Source organism: Podarcis pityusensis, assembly GCF_964106645.2.
Source record: "Podarcis pityusensis genome assembly, chromosome: 18".
Taxonomy (NCBI): domain Eukaryota; kingdom Metazoa; phylum Chordata; class Lepidosauria; order Squamata; family Lacertidae; genus Podarcis; species Podarcis pityusensis.
In genome coordinates this window covers 539609-558704 of record NC_138043.1, presented here as the reverse complement: position 1 = coordinate 558704, position 19096 = coordinate 539609, and the positions used below count along the sequence as shown (strand labels likewise).

General features: G+C 53.4%; 2 protein-coding genes across 4 annotated transcripts in view; one reads left to right on the top strand and one right to left on the bottom strand.

The window, feature by feature from the left end:
• Positions 1-5267: 5267 nt before the first annotated feature.
• On the top strand, positions 5268-11958 carry PEX11G (peroxisomal biogenesis factor 11 gamma). Of its 2 annotated transcripts, none has more exons than XM_080989242.1 (5): positions 5268-5384; positions 7901-8092; positions 10499-10677; positions 10841-10891; positions 11513-11958. In XM_080989242.1, exons 1-5 carry the CDS (start codon positions 5310-5312, stop codon positions 11718-11720), a joined length of 705 nt encoding a protein of 234 aa, XP_080845368.1. In that variant the 5' UTR covers positions 5268-5309; the 3' UTR covers positions 11721-11958. The 2 variants fall into 2 exon arrangements, with proteins under 2 accessions (XP_080845368.1, XP_080845369.1); XM_080989243.1 differs by lacking the exon at positions 5268-5384 and adding an exon at positions 7215-7347.
• Positions 11959-12315: 357 nt separating this feature from the next.
• Positions 12316-19096, bottom strand: part of ARHGEF18 (Rho/Rac guanine nucleotide exchange factor 18) — a 54233-nt gene continuing 47452 nt past the window's right edge. For both annotated transcript variants that reach the window (XM_080988728.1, XM_080988727.1), the window contains exons 28-31: positions 18021-18485; positions 15568-15898; positions 13724-13843; positions 12316-13640 (exon numbers count right to left, since the gene is read on the bottom strand). In XM_080988728.1, the coding sequence (XP_080844854.1) occupies positions 13513-13640; positions 13724-13843; positions 15568-15898; positions 18021-18485 (1044 nt within the window). In that variant the 3' untranslated portion in view covers positions 12316-13512. The remainder of the gene's footprint in view (positions 13641-13723; positions 13844-15567; positions 15899-18020; positions 18486-19096) is intronic.

Here is a 19096-nt window from a genome sequence, read left to right as displayed (position 1 = left end):
TGGCCAAAGTCTTGGAGCCTCAGCTTCAGGATCTGTCTTCCAGTGAGCACTCAGGGCTGATTTCCTTCAGAATGGAGAGGTCTGATCTTCTTGCAGTCCATGGGACTCTCCAGAGTCTCCTCCAGCACCAGAATTCAAAAGCATCCATTCTTCGGCGATCAGCCTTCTTTGTGGTCCAGCTCTCACTTCCATACATCACTACTGGGAAAACCATGGCTTTGACTATACAGACCTTTGTCGGCAAGGTGATGTCTCTGCTTTTTAAGATGCTGTATATACCCTATATAGGGACACGGGTGGCGCTGTGGATTAAACCACAGAGCCTAGGACTTGCTGATCAGAAGGTCGGCGGTTGAATCCCTGCGACGACGGGGTGAGCTCCCGTTGCTCGGTCCCTGCTCCTGCCCACCTAGCAGTTCGAAAGCACGTCAAAGTGCAAGTAGATAAATAGGTACCGCTCCGGCGGGAAGGTAAACGGCGTTTCCGTGCACTGCTCTGGTTCGCCAGAAGCGGCTTAGTCCTGCTGGCCACATGACCCGGAAGCTGTACGCCGGCTCCCTCGGCCAGTAAAGCGAGATGAGCGCCGCAACCCCAGAGTCGGCCCCGACTGGACCTAACGGTCAGGGGTCCCTTTACCTTTATATACCCTACATATAGAAAGGAGCAAAGCAGTGATATTTAGGGAGCAGGCGGGGCCCATGACTTACACCCGAGGAACCTACACAACACAAAACACGGTTGCTGGATGTAGGTTGTATTTTATTCATTTTTTCTCTTATATTTTGGAATTGTACATCCAGTATTTTTTTCCCCTTTAATTTTTTGGGGCCCCCAAGAGAGTGGGGCCCTAATCTATAGCCTGTTGAGCTTCTACGTGAATCCGGCACTGGCTCAGCAAATGAGTGTCTTGGGAGGGAGGCAAGGAAACGCGCTCTTTGCACCCGCAGCCAAAGCCTTCAAACTGGCCAGGCCAGGGAATGACTTCTAGTCTCCATGCGGCGACTGGTCTGGTCTGGCGCCAGCAAGATCCCATAAATGCCCAGCCCCAAAGGAGCCGGCCGGACCAAACTGCTCCCCAAACTTGCTGGACCTGTTCTGGCCTCCCTTGATCCTGCCTCCTCCATCAAACAAAGAAACCCCTTTTATTTGCATTTCCCGGGGAATGATCCACAAATAGCTTTTGACCGTCTAACTGCCGCTAAGATCATAGGAGCTAAAAAAAATTCCGCATAACTCCTGAAATTTGTGCATAAATACAGCATCTCCTACTATACCTGAATGGGCTGGGGAAATTTGCTCCCTAGGAACTGCGATGAAGCTAACTCTGCATACAGAGCAGTGTGAAAATGTAATTATTCTTATTATTTTGGGTAATGTTTTGGAACAACCCAAAAAACAGCGACCATTTGTTGTGGACAAAGGACAACTGGACACAGAAAGGGCCCCGTTACCTTCAGGAGCTGAGGGCCGCATCTAACCTGATCTGGCCCTGGCTGAGACCCAAAAGGGGCTCCCCAGGGTGCTGTGGGAAAAGGCAAAGGAGGAAAGGAAGGGGCAATTCAATGGAGTGCACCTCCGAGGGTGAGGCCAAACCGAAGCGAGCTCCCCGGGGTGCAAGCCTGGGCAGGGTGCCAGGGGGTCCTGGGCTGCCCAGATGACAAGACCCCCCCTCCACCTCGCTGATATGGGCCAAAGGAAAGCAGAGGTTCCTGCGCTGCAAGGGGTTGGGCTAGATGACCGCGGGGTCCCAAATCGACTCTTTTCCGATTCTATGACGTTTGGCAACTGCCGGTGTTGCCGGAAGCAGGCGTCCCAGGCGCCCCCCCAGCTCTGCTCCCCTGGCACGCGAGAAAACCTCCATGCCACCGATAAGGGTCAAAATTCGTCCCACGGAGAAGGCAGCGGCGGCCTAGTGGTTAGAGCGTCAGTACAGGACCCGGATTCAAATCTCCCCTCTGCTGGGAATGAATGAATGAACGAACCTTTATTCATCGGCCAACAACAATACAATATGCGAAGAACAGAAATAAAAAGTCAATTAGATAAAATACATTTCGGGGAAACACCTGCACTGCCCAGAGACTGGCGCCTTCTGCAAGCCCAGCAGCTGCCCTTCCCTGGGAACTGGGCCAAGCCCCAAAGGCCTGTTTACAGGATTATTTGGGGCTGCCCAAGGAGATGGGTTTTATGGGCGCATGCCAAGCCGGCCCGGATCCTCGCACGTCCCGAGCGTTTTACGAGCCCGTGCGGCTGTGGCACGGGGAGGGAAACCCATTGCCAGGAGGGCATCCCTTACGGGCACGTGGCAGCTGTTTATATTTATATTTATTAGTAGCTTGCATCATATACTCACACCTCTTATTATTTCATGTTATAGCAAGTTTCCTGGGAAAGGTGGCTCCGCGATGGATAGACTAGGGTTCCCAGAATTTTTTGGGGGGGGGGGGGACGACAATACTGGGAATTGTAGTATCGTTCAGGGCGCTGGGAGCTGCACAGCCGTAAAAGCGTCCCCATAGCGTTCAAATCGTTGCAACGAATTCCTGTAATTTAATTTGCCAATCTGTTATTTTTGGACCCTCGTGATTACAGGAATTGGTGGAGACGGCTCAACTGACTAGTAAACTCAGAGGAAACTCAAACCAAAAATTTGCGGAAAAATTGGATGGTTGTAGAAGATATGTTCAAAAATGCAATAATAGTTTTGACTCCGTGCTAGCATTCGAGTGATAAAGGAACTAAAAGGAGGTGGGGAACAATTAAGGATTTATTATGTTTTCAGAATGTATTAGAAAAATTATATAGAAAGGTTTATTGTTTTGTGTACATTCAAATGCAAGATAAAACATATGCAAAGGGACTTGACAGGAAGTCAAAGTGGAAGAAAAGTTTTTGGAAGATAAAAGGGGGGGGGGAATATTTACTTTCATTATTATCATTTTGTGTGGGTGTGTTGGTGTCTGCACATATGTGCGTTGTATGCAATGTTTGGGAGGAAATAAGACGGTAAATAACAAATAACAAACTAAATATCGATGTATGTAATTTTTATTTCTTAATTATATTTAGTGGTAGTATGGCTGTATTGTTTTTTGTAACATAAAACCATTCAATAAAAATTATTAAAAGAAAAAATTGTCGCAACGAGAACCCGCAGCCTTTAGCTTTCAAACAGAAAGACACTGGCAGCCTGGAATGGGAAGGGCCGGAAGGGGCGCCCGAGGGTCATCCAGACCAACCCCCTGCAACGCAGGGATTTCAAGAAACGGAGTGGCCGTTTAAAACTTGCAAGTGCGGAGCGGGATCCGCGCCAAAGAAAAGGGAAGCCGTGTCCAGCCTCTGCTCCATTTTATCTCTGCTTCGTTGAGGCTGAACTTGAAAGCCTTGTTATCGCCTCATTCTGTGAATGAAGATGATGTATAGATGGTACATCACACCCGTTAAGTTAGCAAAAATGTATAAAGTCAGTAATCAATGTTGGAAATGTAAAGAAAAAGAAGGATCATTTTATCATCTGTGGTGGGAATGTAAAAAGGTGAAATGCTTCTGGGAGATGATATATAATGAGTTGAAAAAAATGCTGAAATACACTTTTATTAAAAAACTGGAAGGTACTGTTGGAAATGATATAAACAGGAAAGATTGTAAGTTGTTTTTATATGCAGTAACAGCAGCAAGAATATTATTGGCCCAAAAATGGAAGCAAGAAGAACTACCAACATTAGAAGAATGGAGGATGAAATTGATGGACTACGCAGAATTAGATAAGTTAACAGGAAGGATCCGAGACCAGCGGGACCAGAGGTTTGCCAAAGACTGGAGTAAATTTACTGAGTATCTGAAAAGTATTTGTGATGATCAGATCACGTTTGTAGGACTACAAGAAGTTCTGTGAGGAGTAATTTAAGAAAGATTGTAAAAATGGAAAGGAAGAAACGATTTGTTAGAAAAGGTAAAGGCAATATTAAGTTAAGAATTGCCGGAGAAATAATCAAGACGGAAGGCTATCAGAGATGTGGAAGGAAGTCCAAACAAGGACATATGTAGAATAATTTGTGTGGTATGTCTTAAAAAATTTTGTGTGCTAAAAATTAAAAATATTATATATAAAAAAAGCCTCGTTTTTGCCTCATCCCGCGATCTCTCCAATTCCTCTGGCTGTTTTGGAGCTCCGTTCTCGGTTTTTGTGGCTCTCTGTTTGCTTTTTCTCTTTCTGTCCATGCATGGAAAGGGGTTCCTGCCAACTTTTCAATCTCTGTGTCCTCGTGGCGCCTGTCAAGTGAGGACAACGCCGGAAGGAATGGACTCTGATCCCCGGAAGCTTGCGCCATTCGTCTCGCTGCGACATTAGCCAAAAGAGCAAAAGGACCGGACCTGGAACCACAGAACAAAAAGGGCACCCCAGTGGTCATCCAGCCCAACCCCTTGCAAAGCTGTCAATAAAACCAGTTGGCTGCTTAGTCCAGAGCAAGCAGGTGGCCTTTGGTCCCTATAATCTTCGTGGCTCTTCCATCTTTTTGATTTTCCATATATTTTTCTTCTTCTTTTTAAATTCTTTCCACATATAACATCATTTTGAAGATCTGGGATGAGACGCCCCCGACTGAAGCCAAGATAATGGCGCTTAGGCCAATTCCTGTGGAAAACAGCCAACAACATATAAAGTCCTGCACAGATTTTATAGATAAATGCTGTGCTTTTTTCTGGGGGTGTGGTATGCAGAGTTACGCATACCCCTAAACATTTTGTGAATCTTTGTCCATTTACTGTCTTTCTTTTTCCGGATCTGAACTGCAAAATGGTGATTTTCTCGAGTCAAAATGAGAGTGTACACCTTAAGATTTTTTAAAGAAAAAAAAGCACTGGATAAATGAAACTAATTTAATAGATAATTCTTATGCCAGGCTGATGTTTGCACAAAAGGCGATAAACGGCTTCACAATACGAGGGGACTTCTCTTGTTTTCGTTTCTGGCCAGCAGTTGCAGCAAAGAACCACAGAATGGCAGAGCTGGAGGGGGCCCCCGGAGGTCATCCATCCCAACCCGCCGCAAGGCAGCCATCTCGGCTCAAGCAGCCCGCTCTTTCCCCGCCTTATATCTATTTTTCCTCCTTCCAATCAACTTTTCTTTTCCCTTTTTCGCCCTCTTGAGCGCCCTAGAGCTTTCCCTCCGCTCGCGTCCTCTTTTGGCCCCTCCGGCGGCCCGTCCACTGCCGCGCAAGGCCTGCTGGGGCTTGTAGTTCCCCGCCTCCTCCAGGGCGGCGCGTGATTGGACGGCTTCAGGGGCGGGCCAACCCGGAAGCGTTGCCATGGCGGCGGGAGCGGAGGGCCTGCTGGGCGCGCTGGTGGCGCTGCTGGAGACGCACCGGGGCAGAGACCGCGCGGTGAGGAGGGAAGGGCCGAGCCTGTCTGTCAAGAGGGGCGGGGCGGGGCTTCAGGGCAGTGGGCGTGGCCTGGACAGCAGGCTGGACTGTCTGTCAAGAGCAGCGGGGCTGGGCTAAATGGAGGTGGGAGGAGTCTGGTATGGGCGTGGCTTAATGCTAGTGGGCGTGGCCTGGAAAGCAGGCTGCCTGTCTGTCAAGAGCAGCGGGGCTGGGCTAAATGGAGGTGGGAGGAGTCTGGTATGGGCGTGGCTTAATGCTAGTGGGCGTGGCCTGGAAAGCAGGCTGCCTGTCTGTCAAGAGCAGCGGGGCTGGGCTAAATGGAGGTGGGAGGAGTCTGGTATGGGCGTGGCTTAATGGTAGGGGCGTGGCCTGGAAAGCAGGCTGCCTGTCTGTCAAGAGCAGTGGGGCTGGGCTAAATGGAGGTGGGAGGAGTCTGGTATGGGCGTGGCTTAATGGTAGGGGCGTGGCCTGGAAAGCAGGCTGCCTGTCTGTCAAGAGCAGTGGGGCTGGGCTAAATGGAGGTGGGAGGAGTCTGGTATGGGGGTGGCTTAATGGTAGGGGCGTGGCCTGGAAAGCAGGCAGCCTGTCTGTCAAGAGCAGCGGGGCTGGGCTAAATGGAGGGGGAGGAGTCTGGTATGGGCGTGGCTTAATGGTAGGGGCGTGGCCTGGAAAGCAGGCAGCCTGTCTGTCAAGAGCAGCGGGGCTGGGCTAAATGGAGGTGGGAGGAGTCTGGTATGGGCGTGGCTTAATGGTAGGGGCGTGGCCTGGAAAGCAAGCTGGGCTGTCTCTTAAAAGCAGTGAGGCGGGGCTTAATTGGAGTGGGAGGAGTCTGGTATGGGGGGGGCTTAATGGTAGTGGGCGTGGCCTGGAAAGCAGGCTGGGCTCCCTGTTAAGAGCAGTTGGGCGGGGCTTAACAGAGGTGGGAGGAGCCTGATACAGGCGGGGCTTAAGGGGTAGTGGGCAGGGCTTGATAAAGGATGAGACAGTTAAGAGACAGGGCGTGACTTAATAAAGGCAGGGGCGTGGCCTAGTGGTTAGTGGACGTGGCCTGGAAAGCAGACTAGATTTTCAGAATCACCTAATGAGAAAAGCGATGCTCCTGTTCTTAGAAATTAATCAAGATCCCAGGCCTCATGGTTCAGATTTAACTTGTGTCGAGTCGTACCGCCGATCCGGCCGCCAGTGTTGAGTGCTCTGACTGGCAGCCGTTCCCCCCTGCTTCCTAACGGAGCATAGAGAAAACCTGAAATTGTTGTAATTTCCGAAAGCGGGCAGAGGCATTAAAAAAAACACACCGTTTCCTCGTCCGACTTTAAATTTTGACCTTGTGCCTCGCCTGCTAAAAATAAATGAATGCGATCGTTGTTAATAAATAAATGCCATTGTTCCTTTCTTATCTCGCAGCGGCCTTAAAAAAAGAAACGCAAGCGACACATTTTGTTCTATTTAAAACCGAAGCAAACTGGATGGAGGAAGGGGAAACCCAAATTTCTGGCGCTCCCATGCCTTCCTCCTCCAGATTTGCAAAAGATGTTGGCTAAACATAAGTGAACCTTCCAGGAAAGTGTGGGGCCACAAAGGGATCTCTGCAAGCTGCCTGGATCGGTAGATTTATTCGGACCAGGGTTTCCCCGCAAATTTGGGTTTATTTTGTTTGGAATTGGGCGGTGGAAATGAGATGAACCTATGCAAAGTTTGTGCCCTGCAGGGGTTGGGCTGGATGACCCCCGGGTCCCTTTCGGCCCCCTAGTTCAGCGATGCCAGCATTTGAAAAGTCTGGACCAGGCTCATCCAGACGGAAAGGTTTTTTGGCAGGAGCAAAAGCGCCTTGCCTGGCACCATCCATTGGCAGGGAGTTCCAACGGGTCACAAAGGAAAAGGTCGATTCCTTACAAAGTGCAGAATGGGGGTCCGGATCGAAGCTGGTTTCTGGAAGAAAAACGATAAAATAATTGCTATGGAGGTGATTTTGTAATAGATGGGAGGGGGAAAGGGTTTGGAGAAGTCAGTTTAGGAAGACGTTATGTGAATACTTGATTTGAGTTTAAATCCGTGGCGTTTTGGAAATCTAATAAAAAATAAATTTTATTCTATTTTTTAAAGAAGCAGCTGGGTTCGTCCGTCCGTCGTAGGCGGGGACCTAAAAGTCACCTACTCCAAAAAAAACCACCCCAATGCAGGAATCGCAGTGAGCAAAACAATATTGTCTCGCTTACTTTTCCATAAGCGTAGCGCCCATTAACGGACAGCTGAATCCCAGATGGGTTTTGACCTTTTCCTTGGAGGTTTCGAACCAGAGCTTGTCCTAGATGCTTTTGCCGAGATTCCTGCATTGCAGGGGGTCAGACTGGATGACCCCTAGGGGTCCCCTTCCGACTCTAGGATCGTTTAAACCCGTCTTTTATTCCCAATCGTGATGCTTTTTGAATAACAACCCCCCGGCGACAATGGAAGCAGCGTATCCGTGTTCCAAAGCGCAGAGGTAACCGCGATCTCGTCTCCCTCCCTTCCGCCAGGTCCGCACCCTCGGTTATGGCTGCCAGCTGGCAGGGGGGGCCTTGGCCGCCAGGAGCCACCCCACGGAGTCCCCGCTCGGCCAGAGCCTCCTGGCGATATCAGCTCAGCTCAGCCACTGCCGGACGGTCCTCCGTCTCTTCGATGACCTCTCCATGCTCGCCTACAGCTGCCAGTACGGCCTGGGGCCGAAGGTGGGTCACCCTGGGGCAGGGAGGTGTTGGCGGGCCTGAATTTGAGGAAGGATGCCCAGCCTGAAACCCAGGAGAGCTGCCAGCCAGTGTGGGCGACACTGAGCTAGCCGTGGTTTTCCTCCCCGGCAGCGGGTTGGGATGGATGACCTCTGGGGGTCCCGACTTGGCACAAGGGCTGTGCTCGGAAACTCCAGGAACTGGCTTCGTTTTTGTGGGGAGGAAGCACAACTCAGGGGTCAAAAAACAGATTCCCGCATTGCCAGGGGTTGGGATGGATGACCCTTGGGGTCCCTCCCAGCTGGCCCGATTCAGCTGCCGCTGCAGGGCTCTCAGCGTTAAAAGGGGGTCGGAGGAATGGCTGGGGAAGGCTGTCGAACTACAAAAGCGATGCTGTCCCTCCCCTGTCGGAGGCAGTATACTGGGGAGAGTCGAAGCTGTGGCACAGCTGGCCTGTTTATATATATATATTATTAATAATTTTCAATTACAACCCAGTGATAGCCTCGTTATAACAATGCCAAAATGCAATGCAGCTGTCAATACCAATCTTACAAATGCAGTCAACGTTTTGGAACGTTTTGCCTCCTGAAGGCCGGAAACCCGGAAGCGACCGCTCTGGTTTCTGAACCATTTTCAGAAGCTGAATGTGCCACGCAGCTTCCCTATTGTATTGAGGCTTTCGGTTGTCAAACGGTCTCCCGGAATGGATTACTGTACCAAATTAAACAATTTAGGTGGCCCCCCCTGCATGCTAGAATGGATGGTTTTCTTTATACCTGCATTCCTAAAATCTTATTGGTTTCCATTACATTCCAATCAAGATGATAATCCCATATACGACAGCGGCAATAACTTCTATCCGTGTTAATAACTTCTATTCGAACACGAACAGCTGGCCTGTTAATCATAATAATAATAGATTTTTATTATTTGTACCCCTGCCCACCTGACTGGGTTTCCCCAGCCGCACTGCTCCACCCATCGCCTATCAGAGGGATATTTTCGGACAGCAAAAACACACCCGCCCTCTGGCCCCGCAGAGATCCTGCCCATGCCGGTTCTCCCTGCTTCCTAGAAGGAGCAAAGTGACTTTCCCCATGTGATTTCAGAGCAAACACTCCTCTTTTTTTGGTTGCGCAAACACAGGAGGAGCACGGGACCGACGTATGCGTCACACAAACAAGGTGTTTGCAGCTGCAGAAGGCATGGGGTGCCCGGCGCCCTTTGACCGCCCGTGGCGCGAGGGGGGTAGCTGGAGGGTGAACCTTCGCCCCCACCCAGGAAGAGCGGCAAGGGGTGGCCGGCACCCAAGGGCGAGGAACCCCATCTAGGCGATGCCACCAAAGGGAATCGCAGCAATTCCTGGAAGTGGCGAAGACTCACAGGGGCGGCAGGGCGCTCTGCCCGCGCTCAGAGGCACCAAATGCCTCTGAACTGCTGGGAGTCGCACGAGGGGACAGGTTGAATCCTGACAAGACAGAAGGACTGTTTTTGGGGGTGGGCAGGTGTGGGGGACTCCCTGGTCCTGAATGGGGCGACTGTGCCCCCGAAGGACCAGGTGCGCAGCCTGGGAGTCATTTTGGACTCACGGCTGTCCATGGAGGCGCAGGTCAGTTCTGTGTCCAGGGCAGCTCCATCTGGGACGCAGGATGAGACCCTCCCTGCCCGCAGACTGTCTGGCCAGAGCGGTGCATGCTCTGGTTATCTCCCGCTTGGGCTCGAAGCTGCGACAGCGGCCCCGATCCTGGGAATGGCTTTGTCTGGCTGGCTGAACTGGGCGAGGGGAGCCAAGGGGTCTTGAACCCAAAGGGAGTTAGGGGCTTCACCTGCAGGCAAAGACAGGGTCTGAAGCGGACCAAGAAGGGGCCAATGGTCAAGAAGGCTGGTTTTGCCCAGGCCAGAGAGGGAAGTGGGGGGCCGGTGGGGCTGATCCGCCTGGGAAGGGACGCCATCGGGGAGAAGGGAATAGGCTCAGGGGGAACCGTACCCAAATCCAGAGCGGAGTCCCCAAGGCAGTTGGGTGGCACCTTCTGGCAACCCTTGCAGCCAAGAAAAGAAAAATAGAGTTGGGACCCCCGCGGTCATCTAGCCCAACCCCCTACGATGCAGGGATCTCTAGTTTCCTTTGGCCCCCTGTCAGCGAGGGGGTCTTGTTGTCTGGGCAGCCCAGGACCCCCAGACCAGGCTTGGGCCCCGCGGAGGTCAATTCGCTTTGGCTTCCCCCCCAGAAGCGCGCTCCGTTGTTTCCCCGAGACAGGCAGGTGCCCACAATGGGGACTAGCGCCTTGCGTCATGGTATCTCCAGGGAAGACGTCCAAAGTCTGCTGCCGGCCCGTGTGGGCAGCGCTGACCGAGGTGGACCCTGGTCTTCCTCGCGAAGGACCCAACCTTCTCCCCCTTTCCCAGGAGGAGGACCCCGCCGTCCGCTGGCTCTCGGTGGCCAGCAACGTGGCTGACCAGCTCTACTACCCCTGCGAACACCTGGCGTGGGCAGCGGACGCCAAGGTCATCCGGGGCGACTCTGGGAAATGGTGGGTGCTCAGCACCCTGCTCTGGGCGACCTCCTTGCTGCTGGGAATCGCACGGTAAGGAACGCCGGAGGGGGGGGGAGAAGGGACCCCGGGCGCAACAGCTCCTTGCCTCCAACTGGCTGGTGGAGGCTTGCAAGCTGTGGGTTCGAGGGGGTTGGGCTAGATGACCCTTGGGTCCCTTTTGTAAAAGGCTCATTTTCGACCCTCTCAATTCCAGATCCCTGAGGATTTTGTGCCAGCTGAGAAGGCGGCGGCCGAAGCAGGCCAGGTAGGAGCTGTTTCTCACGGCAAATATTTCAGAACTGGCCCCCTATTCCTGCGGCAGGTCAGAGGCCCCCCTCCCTCCCTCCGTCCTGGTTATGGGATAGGTAAAGGTAAAGGGACCCCTGACCATTAGGTCCAGTCATGACCGACTCTGGGGTTGCGGCGCTCATCTCGCTTTATTGGCCGAGGGAGCCGGCGTACAGCTTCCAGGTCATGTGGCCAGCAGGACTAAGCCGCTTCTGGCGAACCAGAGCAGCGCACGGAAACGCCGTTTACCTTCCCGCCGGAGTGGTACCTATTTATCTACTTGCACTTGGACGTGCTTTCGAACTGCTAGGTTGGCAGGAGCAGGGACTGAGCAATGGGAGCTCACCCCGTCATGGGGATTCGAACCGCCGACCTTCTGATCGACAAGCCCTAGGCTCTGTGGTTTAACCCACAGCACCACCTGCATCCCGGTTATGGGATACCCCCCCAAAAAACCACACACTGTCTTCTGCTCAGTCCAGGCTAACCTTAAGCCCCTTAAGTCCAGCTCCACACTTCCATGCTTTGGAGGGGCTGGTCTGGATGGGCTTTGGGGGACCCTTTCCAACTGATCCTCCTTCCCTCCGTCTCCCCGCAGCAAGGACTCCCTTCGGACGATGAGGGTGCGAGCCCGGGCCGAAGCCCTGACCGTCGCTGGCAACCTGGCGGACCTCTGCAACGCCGTCCACTGGCTCCCCCCGGGGGTGCTGTGGGCAGGGAGGTTCCCCCCGTGGCTCGTGGGGCTGCTGGGGACGACGTCGTCCCTCATCGGAGTCTACCAGACCTACGTGGGGGGAGCCGCGTGAGAGGAAGCTGTGTGAGACCAGGCAACCCCCTCAAAATTCCTGCCAGTGCCACGAAACGGGGAGCCAGATTCCTTCGCAGCGCTTTCTGCCCTCGGAAACCCAGAGCCTGCCCCCCCATGGCCATGGGGCAAAAAGAGCCCCTCGCAGGCACCGATCGAAAGCCCGTCCGATGCACACTGTGTAAACCGGTCACGGGCAAGCTAATAAAACGCAGAGAGGAAGTATCCTGCAAACCGGGGTCAGCAGGTAGCCTCCTTTATTGCTTGCGACCCCCGTGAACCCCTCCCCCCTTGACCCACGGATCCTGCACGGGTTGGGGGGCTGGCTTTGCAAGCCAGGCACGGGCTCCGACTCCGGACGCAGCAAAGAGGTCCTTCGGTCATGATTCCGTCTCCCCAAAAGACCGCCCCTGTACCCTTAAGTTCTCTTGTTCCTGCACTCTTAATCCCTAGAACCGGGACAGGATTAGGGGTTTGGGGGTCCCCCCTTCAGCCAGTGGGGAGTTCCAGAGGGTCTGCAGCCTCTTCCCTGAGGGGGGGGGGAATTCCTTGGCTGCGATTCCTTCCTGCTCAAGTCGTAGCAACCAGGCAAAAGGCAATATATATCTATATTTATTCATTTATTTATGCACGGGCCACCTCTCGCACTCAAGGGGGTCTCAAGGGGGCGTACACATAGTAAACAAATAAATATTCAAAACACAGAGCAATTTTTCCCCCTGGGGGGGCAGCGGCGACAGAGGGAAATGTTTGCCTTTTGGGGAACTTTCTCCCCCTGACCCCAGTTGGCGAGTCGCCTGTCCTTGGCTGCATGTGGACTGTGCCTGCCCCCCCCCGTGAAAGGCAGCGGGGGGGGGGGGGGCTTTAAATTGCCACTGGTCCCGTCCCCGAAGGGAGCTCCCCCGAGGGAGAAATCTAATAGGCAAGCAGAGCATGGACAGGTCAGCGATTTGCTGCAGAGAGAGGGCTTCCCTTTCAAGAAACGCAGAGGAAATACGCAGTTATTACAAGAAATGGCCCCACCTCAATGGAAAGCGGTCGGGAGCCTCTTGCGACAGGGGGGCTCGCCCTTCCAATGCCCCCCGAGGACCGAGTGCAGAAGCCGCAACTTTTGAGAGAACGCAGGTATCTGGGGAGGAACAAAGAGCCCATCTCGCATCGCTGCGAGGCTGCAATCCAAAACTCCCCCCCAAAATGTTAAGAAAAGCAACCTTTTATAGGAGGTGAGCATTTGCAGGAAACAGGGGAAGAGAGTGCTGGGGCAAATAAAAAAATCTATGGGGGGGGGGATTCCTGCAAAGGAAGCGGATGAGCATTTGGCGGCGAGGGGAGCGTTGGGTCGGACGCAGAACACGCCGGCCTGCGAGAAGCCAGATTTGGGGGGAAACACAAGAGTCGTTTGCCACAAAGCCGGACGCCCCTGCGTGGCTCCCGGCAGATTAAGGAAGGCACCCCTTTGCCCAAGACAAAGGGGCATCGCCGCAAAGTTTCTCTGTGCCCGCCGAGGCCTGTCTTCGGAGGAAGCGGGGTCCACCACTTTGAGCTGGCACCTCTGTTGGCAAATTCGGCTCTCTCTCGCCCCGCTGTGGAAAGTGCTTAAAAAACGATAGCGGTGCCACTGTCCCGGAGAGAGAGCGAGGCGGGTGAAATCGGGGCATCCGTGCGCAGCCCAACGACTGTCCGGAGAAAGATGCCTTCTCCCCCCAAAAATGCAGCGTCCTCGCTGTTTTCTGGCCTCTGTCCTGGCAAGCGAAAGGGGCCCGGTCCCTCGGAGGCTGGGCGGCTGGCGCGCGTCAGAAGAAAATGACGTCCTCCTTGGCCAGATCATCCGGGGTTGGCGGGAGGGCGTGGACGCTGTTGGGCTTGAAGAGGTTGGGGGCAGGGGGCAGGGGGTCCGGGTGGGCGCCCTCAGCAGGCGGCTCTGCGGGGAGAAGAGGGAGAATGGGCCACGGGGCGCATGGCGGGCTGGACGGGGCCCCCTCTCTCGCCCACTGCCCGACTTACCTGGCAGGAAGGCCACGTTCTGGCTGTGGGGAAAGACGGGGCTCATGGAGTTGCGGCTGCGGGAGGGAGGCTCGTCCTTGCCGGCCGACCGGGGAAGGAGCTGCCTCAGGTCGACCGACGCTGGAAGGAGAAATAATAATAATAATAATAATAATAATAATAATAATAATTTATTATTTATACCCCGCCCATCTGGCTGAGTTTCCCCAGCCACTCTGGGCGGCTCCCAATCAAGTATTAAAAACAATACAGCGTTAAATGTAAAAAAGTTCCCTAAACAGAGCTGCCTTCAGATGTCTTTTGAAGATAGGATAGCTACTTATTTCCTTCACATCTGGTGGGAGGGTGCTCCACAGGGTGGGCGCCACCACCGAGAAGGCCCTCTGCCTGGTTCCCTGTAGCCTCACTTCTCACAATGAGGGAACCGCCAGAAGGCCCTCGGCGCTGGATCTCAGTGTCCGGGCTGAACGATGGGGGTGGAGACGCTCCTTCAGGTATACTGGGCCATTTAGGGCTTTCAAGGTCAGCACCAACACTTTGAATTGTGCTTGGAAACGTACTGGGAGCCAATGTAGGTCTTTCAAGACCGGTGTTATGTGGTCTCAGCGGCCACTCCCAGTCCCCAGTCTAGCTGCCGCATTCTGGATTAGTTGTAGTTTCCGGGTTACCTTCAAAGGTAGCCCCACACAGAGCGCATTGCAGTAGTCCAAGCGGGAGATAACCAGAGCATGCACCACTCTGGCCAGACAGTCCGCAGGCAGGTAGTGTCTCAGCCTGCGTACCAGATGGAGCTGGCAGACAGCTGCCCTGGACACAGAATTAACCTGCGCCTCCATGGACAGCTGTGAATCCAAAATGACTCACAGAAAGGAGATCCTCAGAGAAAATTATGGCGGGTCCTTGGAGCTTCCTTGGGTTCCTGGATTGCAGGGGGCAGGGGCAAGAGAGGACCCCCGGAGTCCTGCCAACGCTGACCCCGTTAACAGACGCCAGGGGAAACGCCTGCATTCTGGGACTGCAGAACGTCGGCAGGTTTTGTGGGGTTCCAATTAGGTTCTATAAAAAGGGCGTTTCTATGAGACCCATGCAGCAAAAACCATACAGTGGGACCTTGGTTCTCAAACGCTGAAAACCTGGAAGTAAGTGTTCCAGTTTGCGAACTTTTTTTGCAAGCCGAATGTGCTCCGTTTTGAGTGTTACGCTGAGGTCTGTCTGTTTTTGCTATTTCATTTGTTTTTGCAGCTCTTTTTGTTTTGTTTTTGTGATTGTGTGAACTTAGTTCAGCTACTGATTGATTGATTGTGTGACTGCAGTACAGTGGTACCTCGGGTTAAGAACTTACTTCGTTCCGGAGGTCCGTTCTTAACCTGAAACTGTTCTTAACCTGAAGCACCACTTTAGCTAATGGGGCCTCCCGCTGCCGCCGCGCAATTTCTGTTCTCATCCTGAAGCAAAGTTCTTAACCTGAGGTACTATTTCTGGGTTAGCGGAGTCTGTGACCTGAAGCATCTGTAACCTGAGGTACCACTGTACATTGTTTATTGCTTTCATTTTATGGATCAGTAGTCTCATTAGATAGTAAAAATGATGTTAAATTCTTATTTTAGGGGTTGATTTTAAAAGTCTGGAACAGATTAATCCAATTTGCATGACTTCCTATGGGAAAGCAGCGCGCCTTGGTTTTGGAACGCTTTGTTTTTGGAACCGGTTAAGTTTGAGAACCAAGGCACCACTGTATTATAACCCTCATTTTGCATCTTCATTCACCCTGTGTGCTTACAATGATGCAAGTTCATCCTGGGGCGGCAACCTCCGCCCCCTCCTGCGGCCCCCGCGCCACTCACCCGAGCTCTCCGTCCGGTGGGAGGCCTTGGCGGAGCCCTTGCCCGCCTTCTCCTTGCTGCCCTTGGTGAAGGCGGCCAGCTTGGTGGGGATCTGCTGCTGGACGGCTGCCGGCTTCTGGATCTGGTTGGTGGCGCTCAGGAGGTGGAGGGGCACCTCGGTCTTGAGGGGCAGCACCGGGCGGACCCCCTCCAGGGCGGGCGAGGCGGCGCTGTCTCGGCGGGCCAGCTCCGCCCTCTCCAGGTAGTCCGTTGCGGAGACGACGCTCCCTCGCCCGCCCGGCTTGCCCTCCAGGCCTTCTCCGTTGAAGCTGGCAGAGTGGCTCAAGGGACCCTGCGGAAACAACGAAAAGGATGAGGCTGGATCCTCCCAGACGGTGGTCCCTCGGGTTAAGTGCTTAATTCGTTCTGGAGGCGATTTCCATTTCATCCACACAACCACCCTGTGAGGTAGGATAGGCTAAGCCTGTGGTTCCCAATGGGGGGCAATTTGATTTTTAAGGGGGCAATCTGAGAGTTACAGTCGTATCTTGGTTCTCAAACAGATTGCGTTCCGGGAGTCTGTTTGACTTCCGAAACTGTTCAAAAACCAAGACACGGCTACCGATTGGCTGCAGGAGCATCGTACAGCCAATCAGAAGCTGCACCGGATTTCTGGCTCCCAAAAATTGTTTGAAAACCAGAACACTCACTTCCGGTTTTCGATCATTCGGGAGCCAAAACGCACGAGTTCCAAGATGTTCGGCAACCAAGGTATGACTTGACTGTACAGTGGTACCTCGGGTTAAGTACTTAATTCGTTCTGGGGGTCCGTACTTAACCTGAAACTGTTCTTAACCTGAAGCACCACTTTAGCTAATGGGGCCTCCTGCTGCCGCCGAAGCACGATTTCAGTTGTCAACCTGAAGCAAAGTTCTTAACCTGAAGCACTATTTCTGGGTTAGCGAAGTATGTAACCTGAAGCGTATGTAACCCGAGGTACCACTGTATTTCACTTCTCGCCCCCTTTCTAGAAAGCGGCTTGCCGATATTAAAGGTCCCCGCCTCCCTCTCCTCTCCAGGGCTTTCTCCCCAAGCGATCGGAGACGGCGCGCAGCCAACCTCTCCTCTGGCCTTCTCATGCCTCTCCTGATTCTGGGAAGTTCAGTCCCCACGGGGGTCGGAGGCCAGCAATACATCCCACCATTCAACTCCTTAGGAGCAAGAATATCTGCACAGACCTGTGTTACTTTTTAAGCTGACCCAGAAACTGCAACTAATCCAGAATGCAGCAGCTAGACTGGGGACTGGGAGCGGCCGCCGAGACCACATAACACTGGTCTTGAAAGACCTACACTGGCTCCCAGGACGTTTTTGAGCACAAGTCAAAGGGTTGGTGCTGACCTTGAAAGGCCTAAATGGCCCAGTAGACCTGAAGGAGCGTCTCCACCCCGGACACCAGGGTCCATCTCCCAAGGGCCTTTTGGCAGTTCCCTCCCTGCGAGATTACAGGGAACCAGCCAGAGGGCCTTCTTGGTGGTGGCGCCTGCCCTGTGGAACGCCCTCCCATCAGATGTCAAGGAAATAAGCAGCTATCTTATCTTTAAAAGACATCTGAAGGCAGCCCTGTTTAGGGAAGCTTTTAATGTGTGGTGTTTTTATCATGTTTTTAATATTTTGTTGGGAGCTGCCCAGAGTGGCTGGGGAAACCCAGCCAGATGAGCAGGGTCTAAATAATAAATTATAATAATATTATTACAGTGGTACCTTGGGTTAAGAACTTAATTTGTTCTGGAGGTCCGTTCTTAGCCTGAAACTGTTCTTAATCTGAGGTACTTTAGCTAATGGGGCCTCCTGCTACCGCCGGAGCACGATTTCTGTTCTCATCCTGAAGCAAAGTTCTTAACCCAAGGTACTATTTCTGGGTTAGCAGAGTCTGTAACCTGAAGCATCTGTAACCTGAAGCGTCTGTAACCCAAGCTAAAAGGTAAAGGGACCCCTGACCCTTAGGTCCAGTCGTGACCGACTCTGGGGTTGCGGAGCTCATCTCGCTTTACTGGCCAAGGGAGCCGGCGTACAGCTTCCGGGTCATGGGGCCAGCAGGAATAAGCCGCTTCTGGCGAACCAGAGCAGCGCACGGAAATGGCGTTTACCTTCCTGCTGGAGCGGTACCTATTTATCTACTTGCACTTTGTCATGCTTTCGAACTGCTAGGTTGGCAGGAGCAGGGACCAAGCAACGGGAGCTCACCCCGTCATTGCGGGGATTCGAACCGCCGACCTTCTGATCAGCAAGTCCTAGGCTCTGTGGTTTAACCCACAGCGCCACCCGTGTCCCACTAACCCAAGGTACCACTGTATTATTATTCATGCCCCCCTGCCCAATTCCTCCGCATCCATCCGGTCTGCTGTGCTTTGTGCCCCTGCCATGGTCGGCAGCAGTCTCACCCGCCTGCCCGCCCAGGAGCCTGCGCTCACCTGCCCTGCCTCCGGAGGCGAGAAGGCGCTGGTGCTCTGCTTCTTCAGCCTCCGCTGCTGCTCCAGCCGCTCCTTCTCCCTCTCGACGGCCCGCTGGGCCTCGCGCAGGCGCTCCAGGTCGTGCTGGTAGGCCTCTCGCTGGCGCTCCAGCTCCTGGCGCTCCTGGCCCAGCCGCTCTTTCAGCTGGCGGGCCTCCTCCTCCCGCAGGCGCAGCCGGGCCTCCGCCGCCTCCGCCTCCCTGCGCTGGCGCTCCCGCTCTCGCTCCCAGCGCCGCTGCTCCGCCTTCAGCTGGCCCTGCAGCTTCTGGACGTGGGCCAGCTCCTCCCGCTGCTTCTCAAAGTTGCGCTGGCGCTCCTGCTCCAGCAGAAGGTTGCCCCGCGTCGACTGCAGGCGGAACTGGCGCTCCCGGTCCAGCAGGGCACTCCGCTGGACCTCCAGGTAGCTGTCTTGCTGGGCCAGGACGGCCTGCCGGGGGGAGAAAGGGGTGAGTGAGAAGGAAGGAAGGAAGAGGGACTCGCCAAAGCAGAACACAAGAGACGGAGAGGAAAGCCGGGGGCCTCTATGTCAGGGACTGGAAGCTAGGGAAACCCAGCCTGATATAAAGGGATATAAATAATAATATTATAATTATTATTTCAGCTGTCTTGCTGGGCCAGGACGGCCTGCCGGGGGGAGAAAGGGGTGAGTGAGAAAGAAAGAAAGAAAGAAAGAAAGAAAGAAAGAAAGAAAGGGAGGGACTCGCCAAAGCAGAGCGCAAGAGATGGAGAGGAAAGCCAGGGGCCTCGATGTCAGGGACTGACTGGATGATGATGATAATAATAATAAATTTTATTTATACCCCGCCCTCCCCAGCCAAGACCGGGCTCAGGGCGGCTAACACCAGATATAAAACAATTGATTGAAATACAACTTAAAAAACCAAGATTAAAATACAACATTAAAATGCAGCCTCATTTCAGCAGAAACTCAAAAACTTTTTTGGGGATGAAAACGTCAAGTCTTCAGCAAGGCTAACTATCCAGACTGGTCCTACGTGGGCCAGAAAAAAGCCAGGGAAGTCCCCAAGTAGGAGTTCC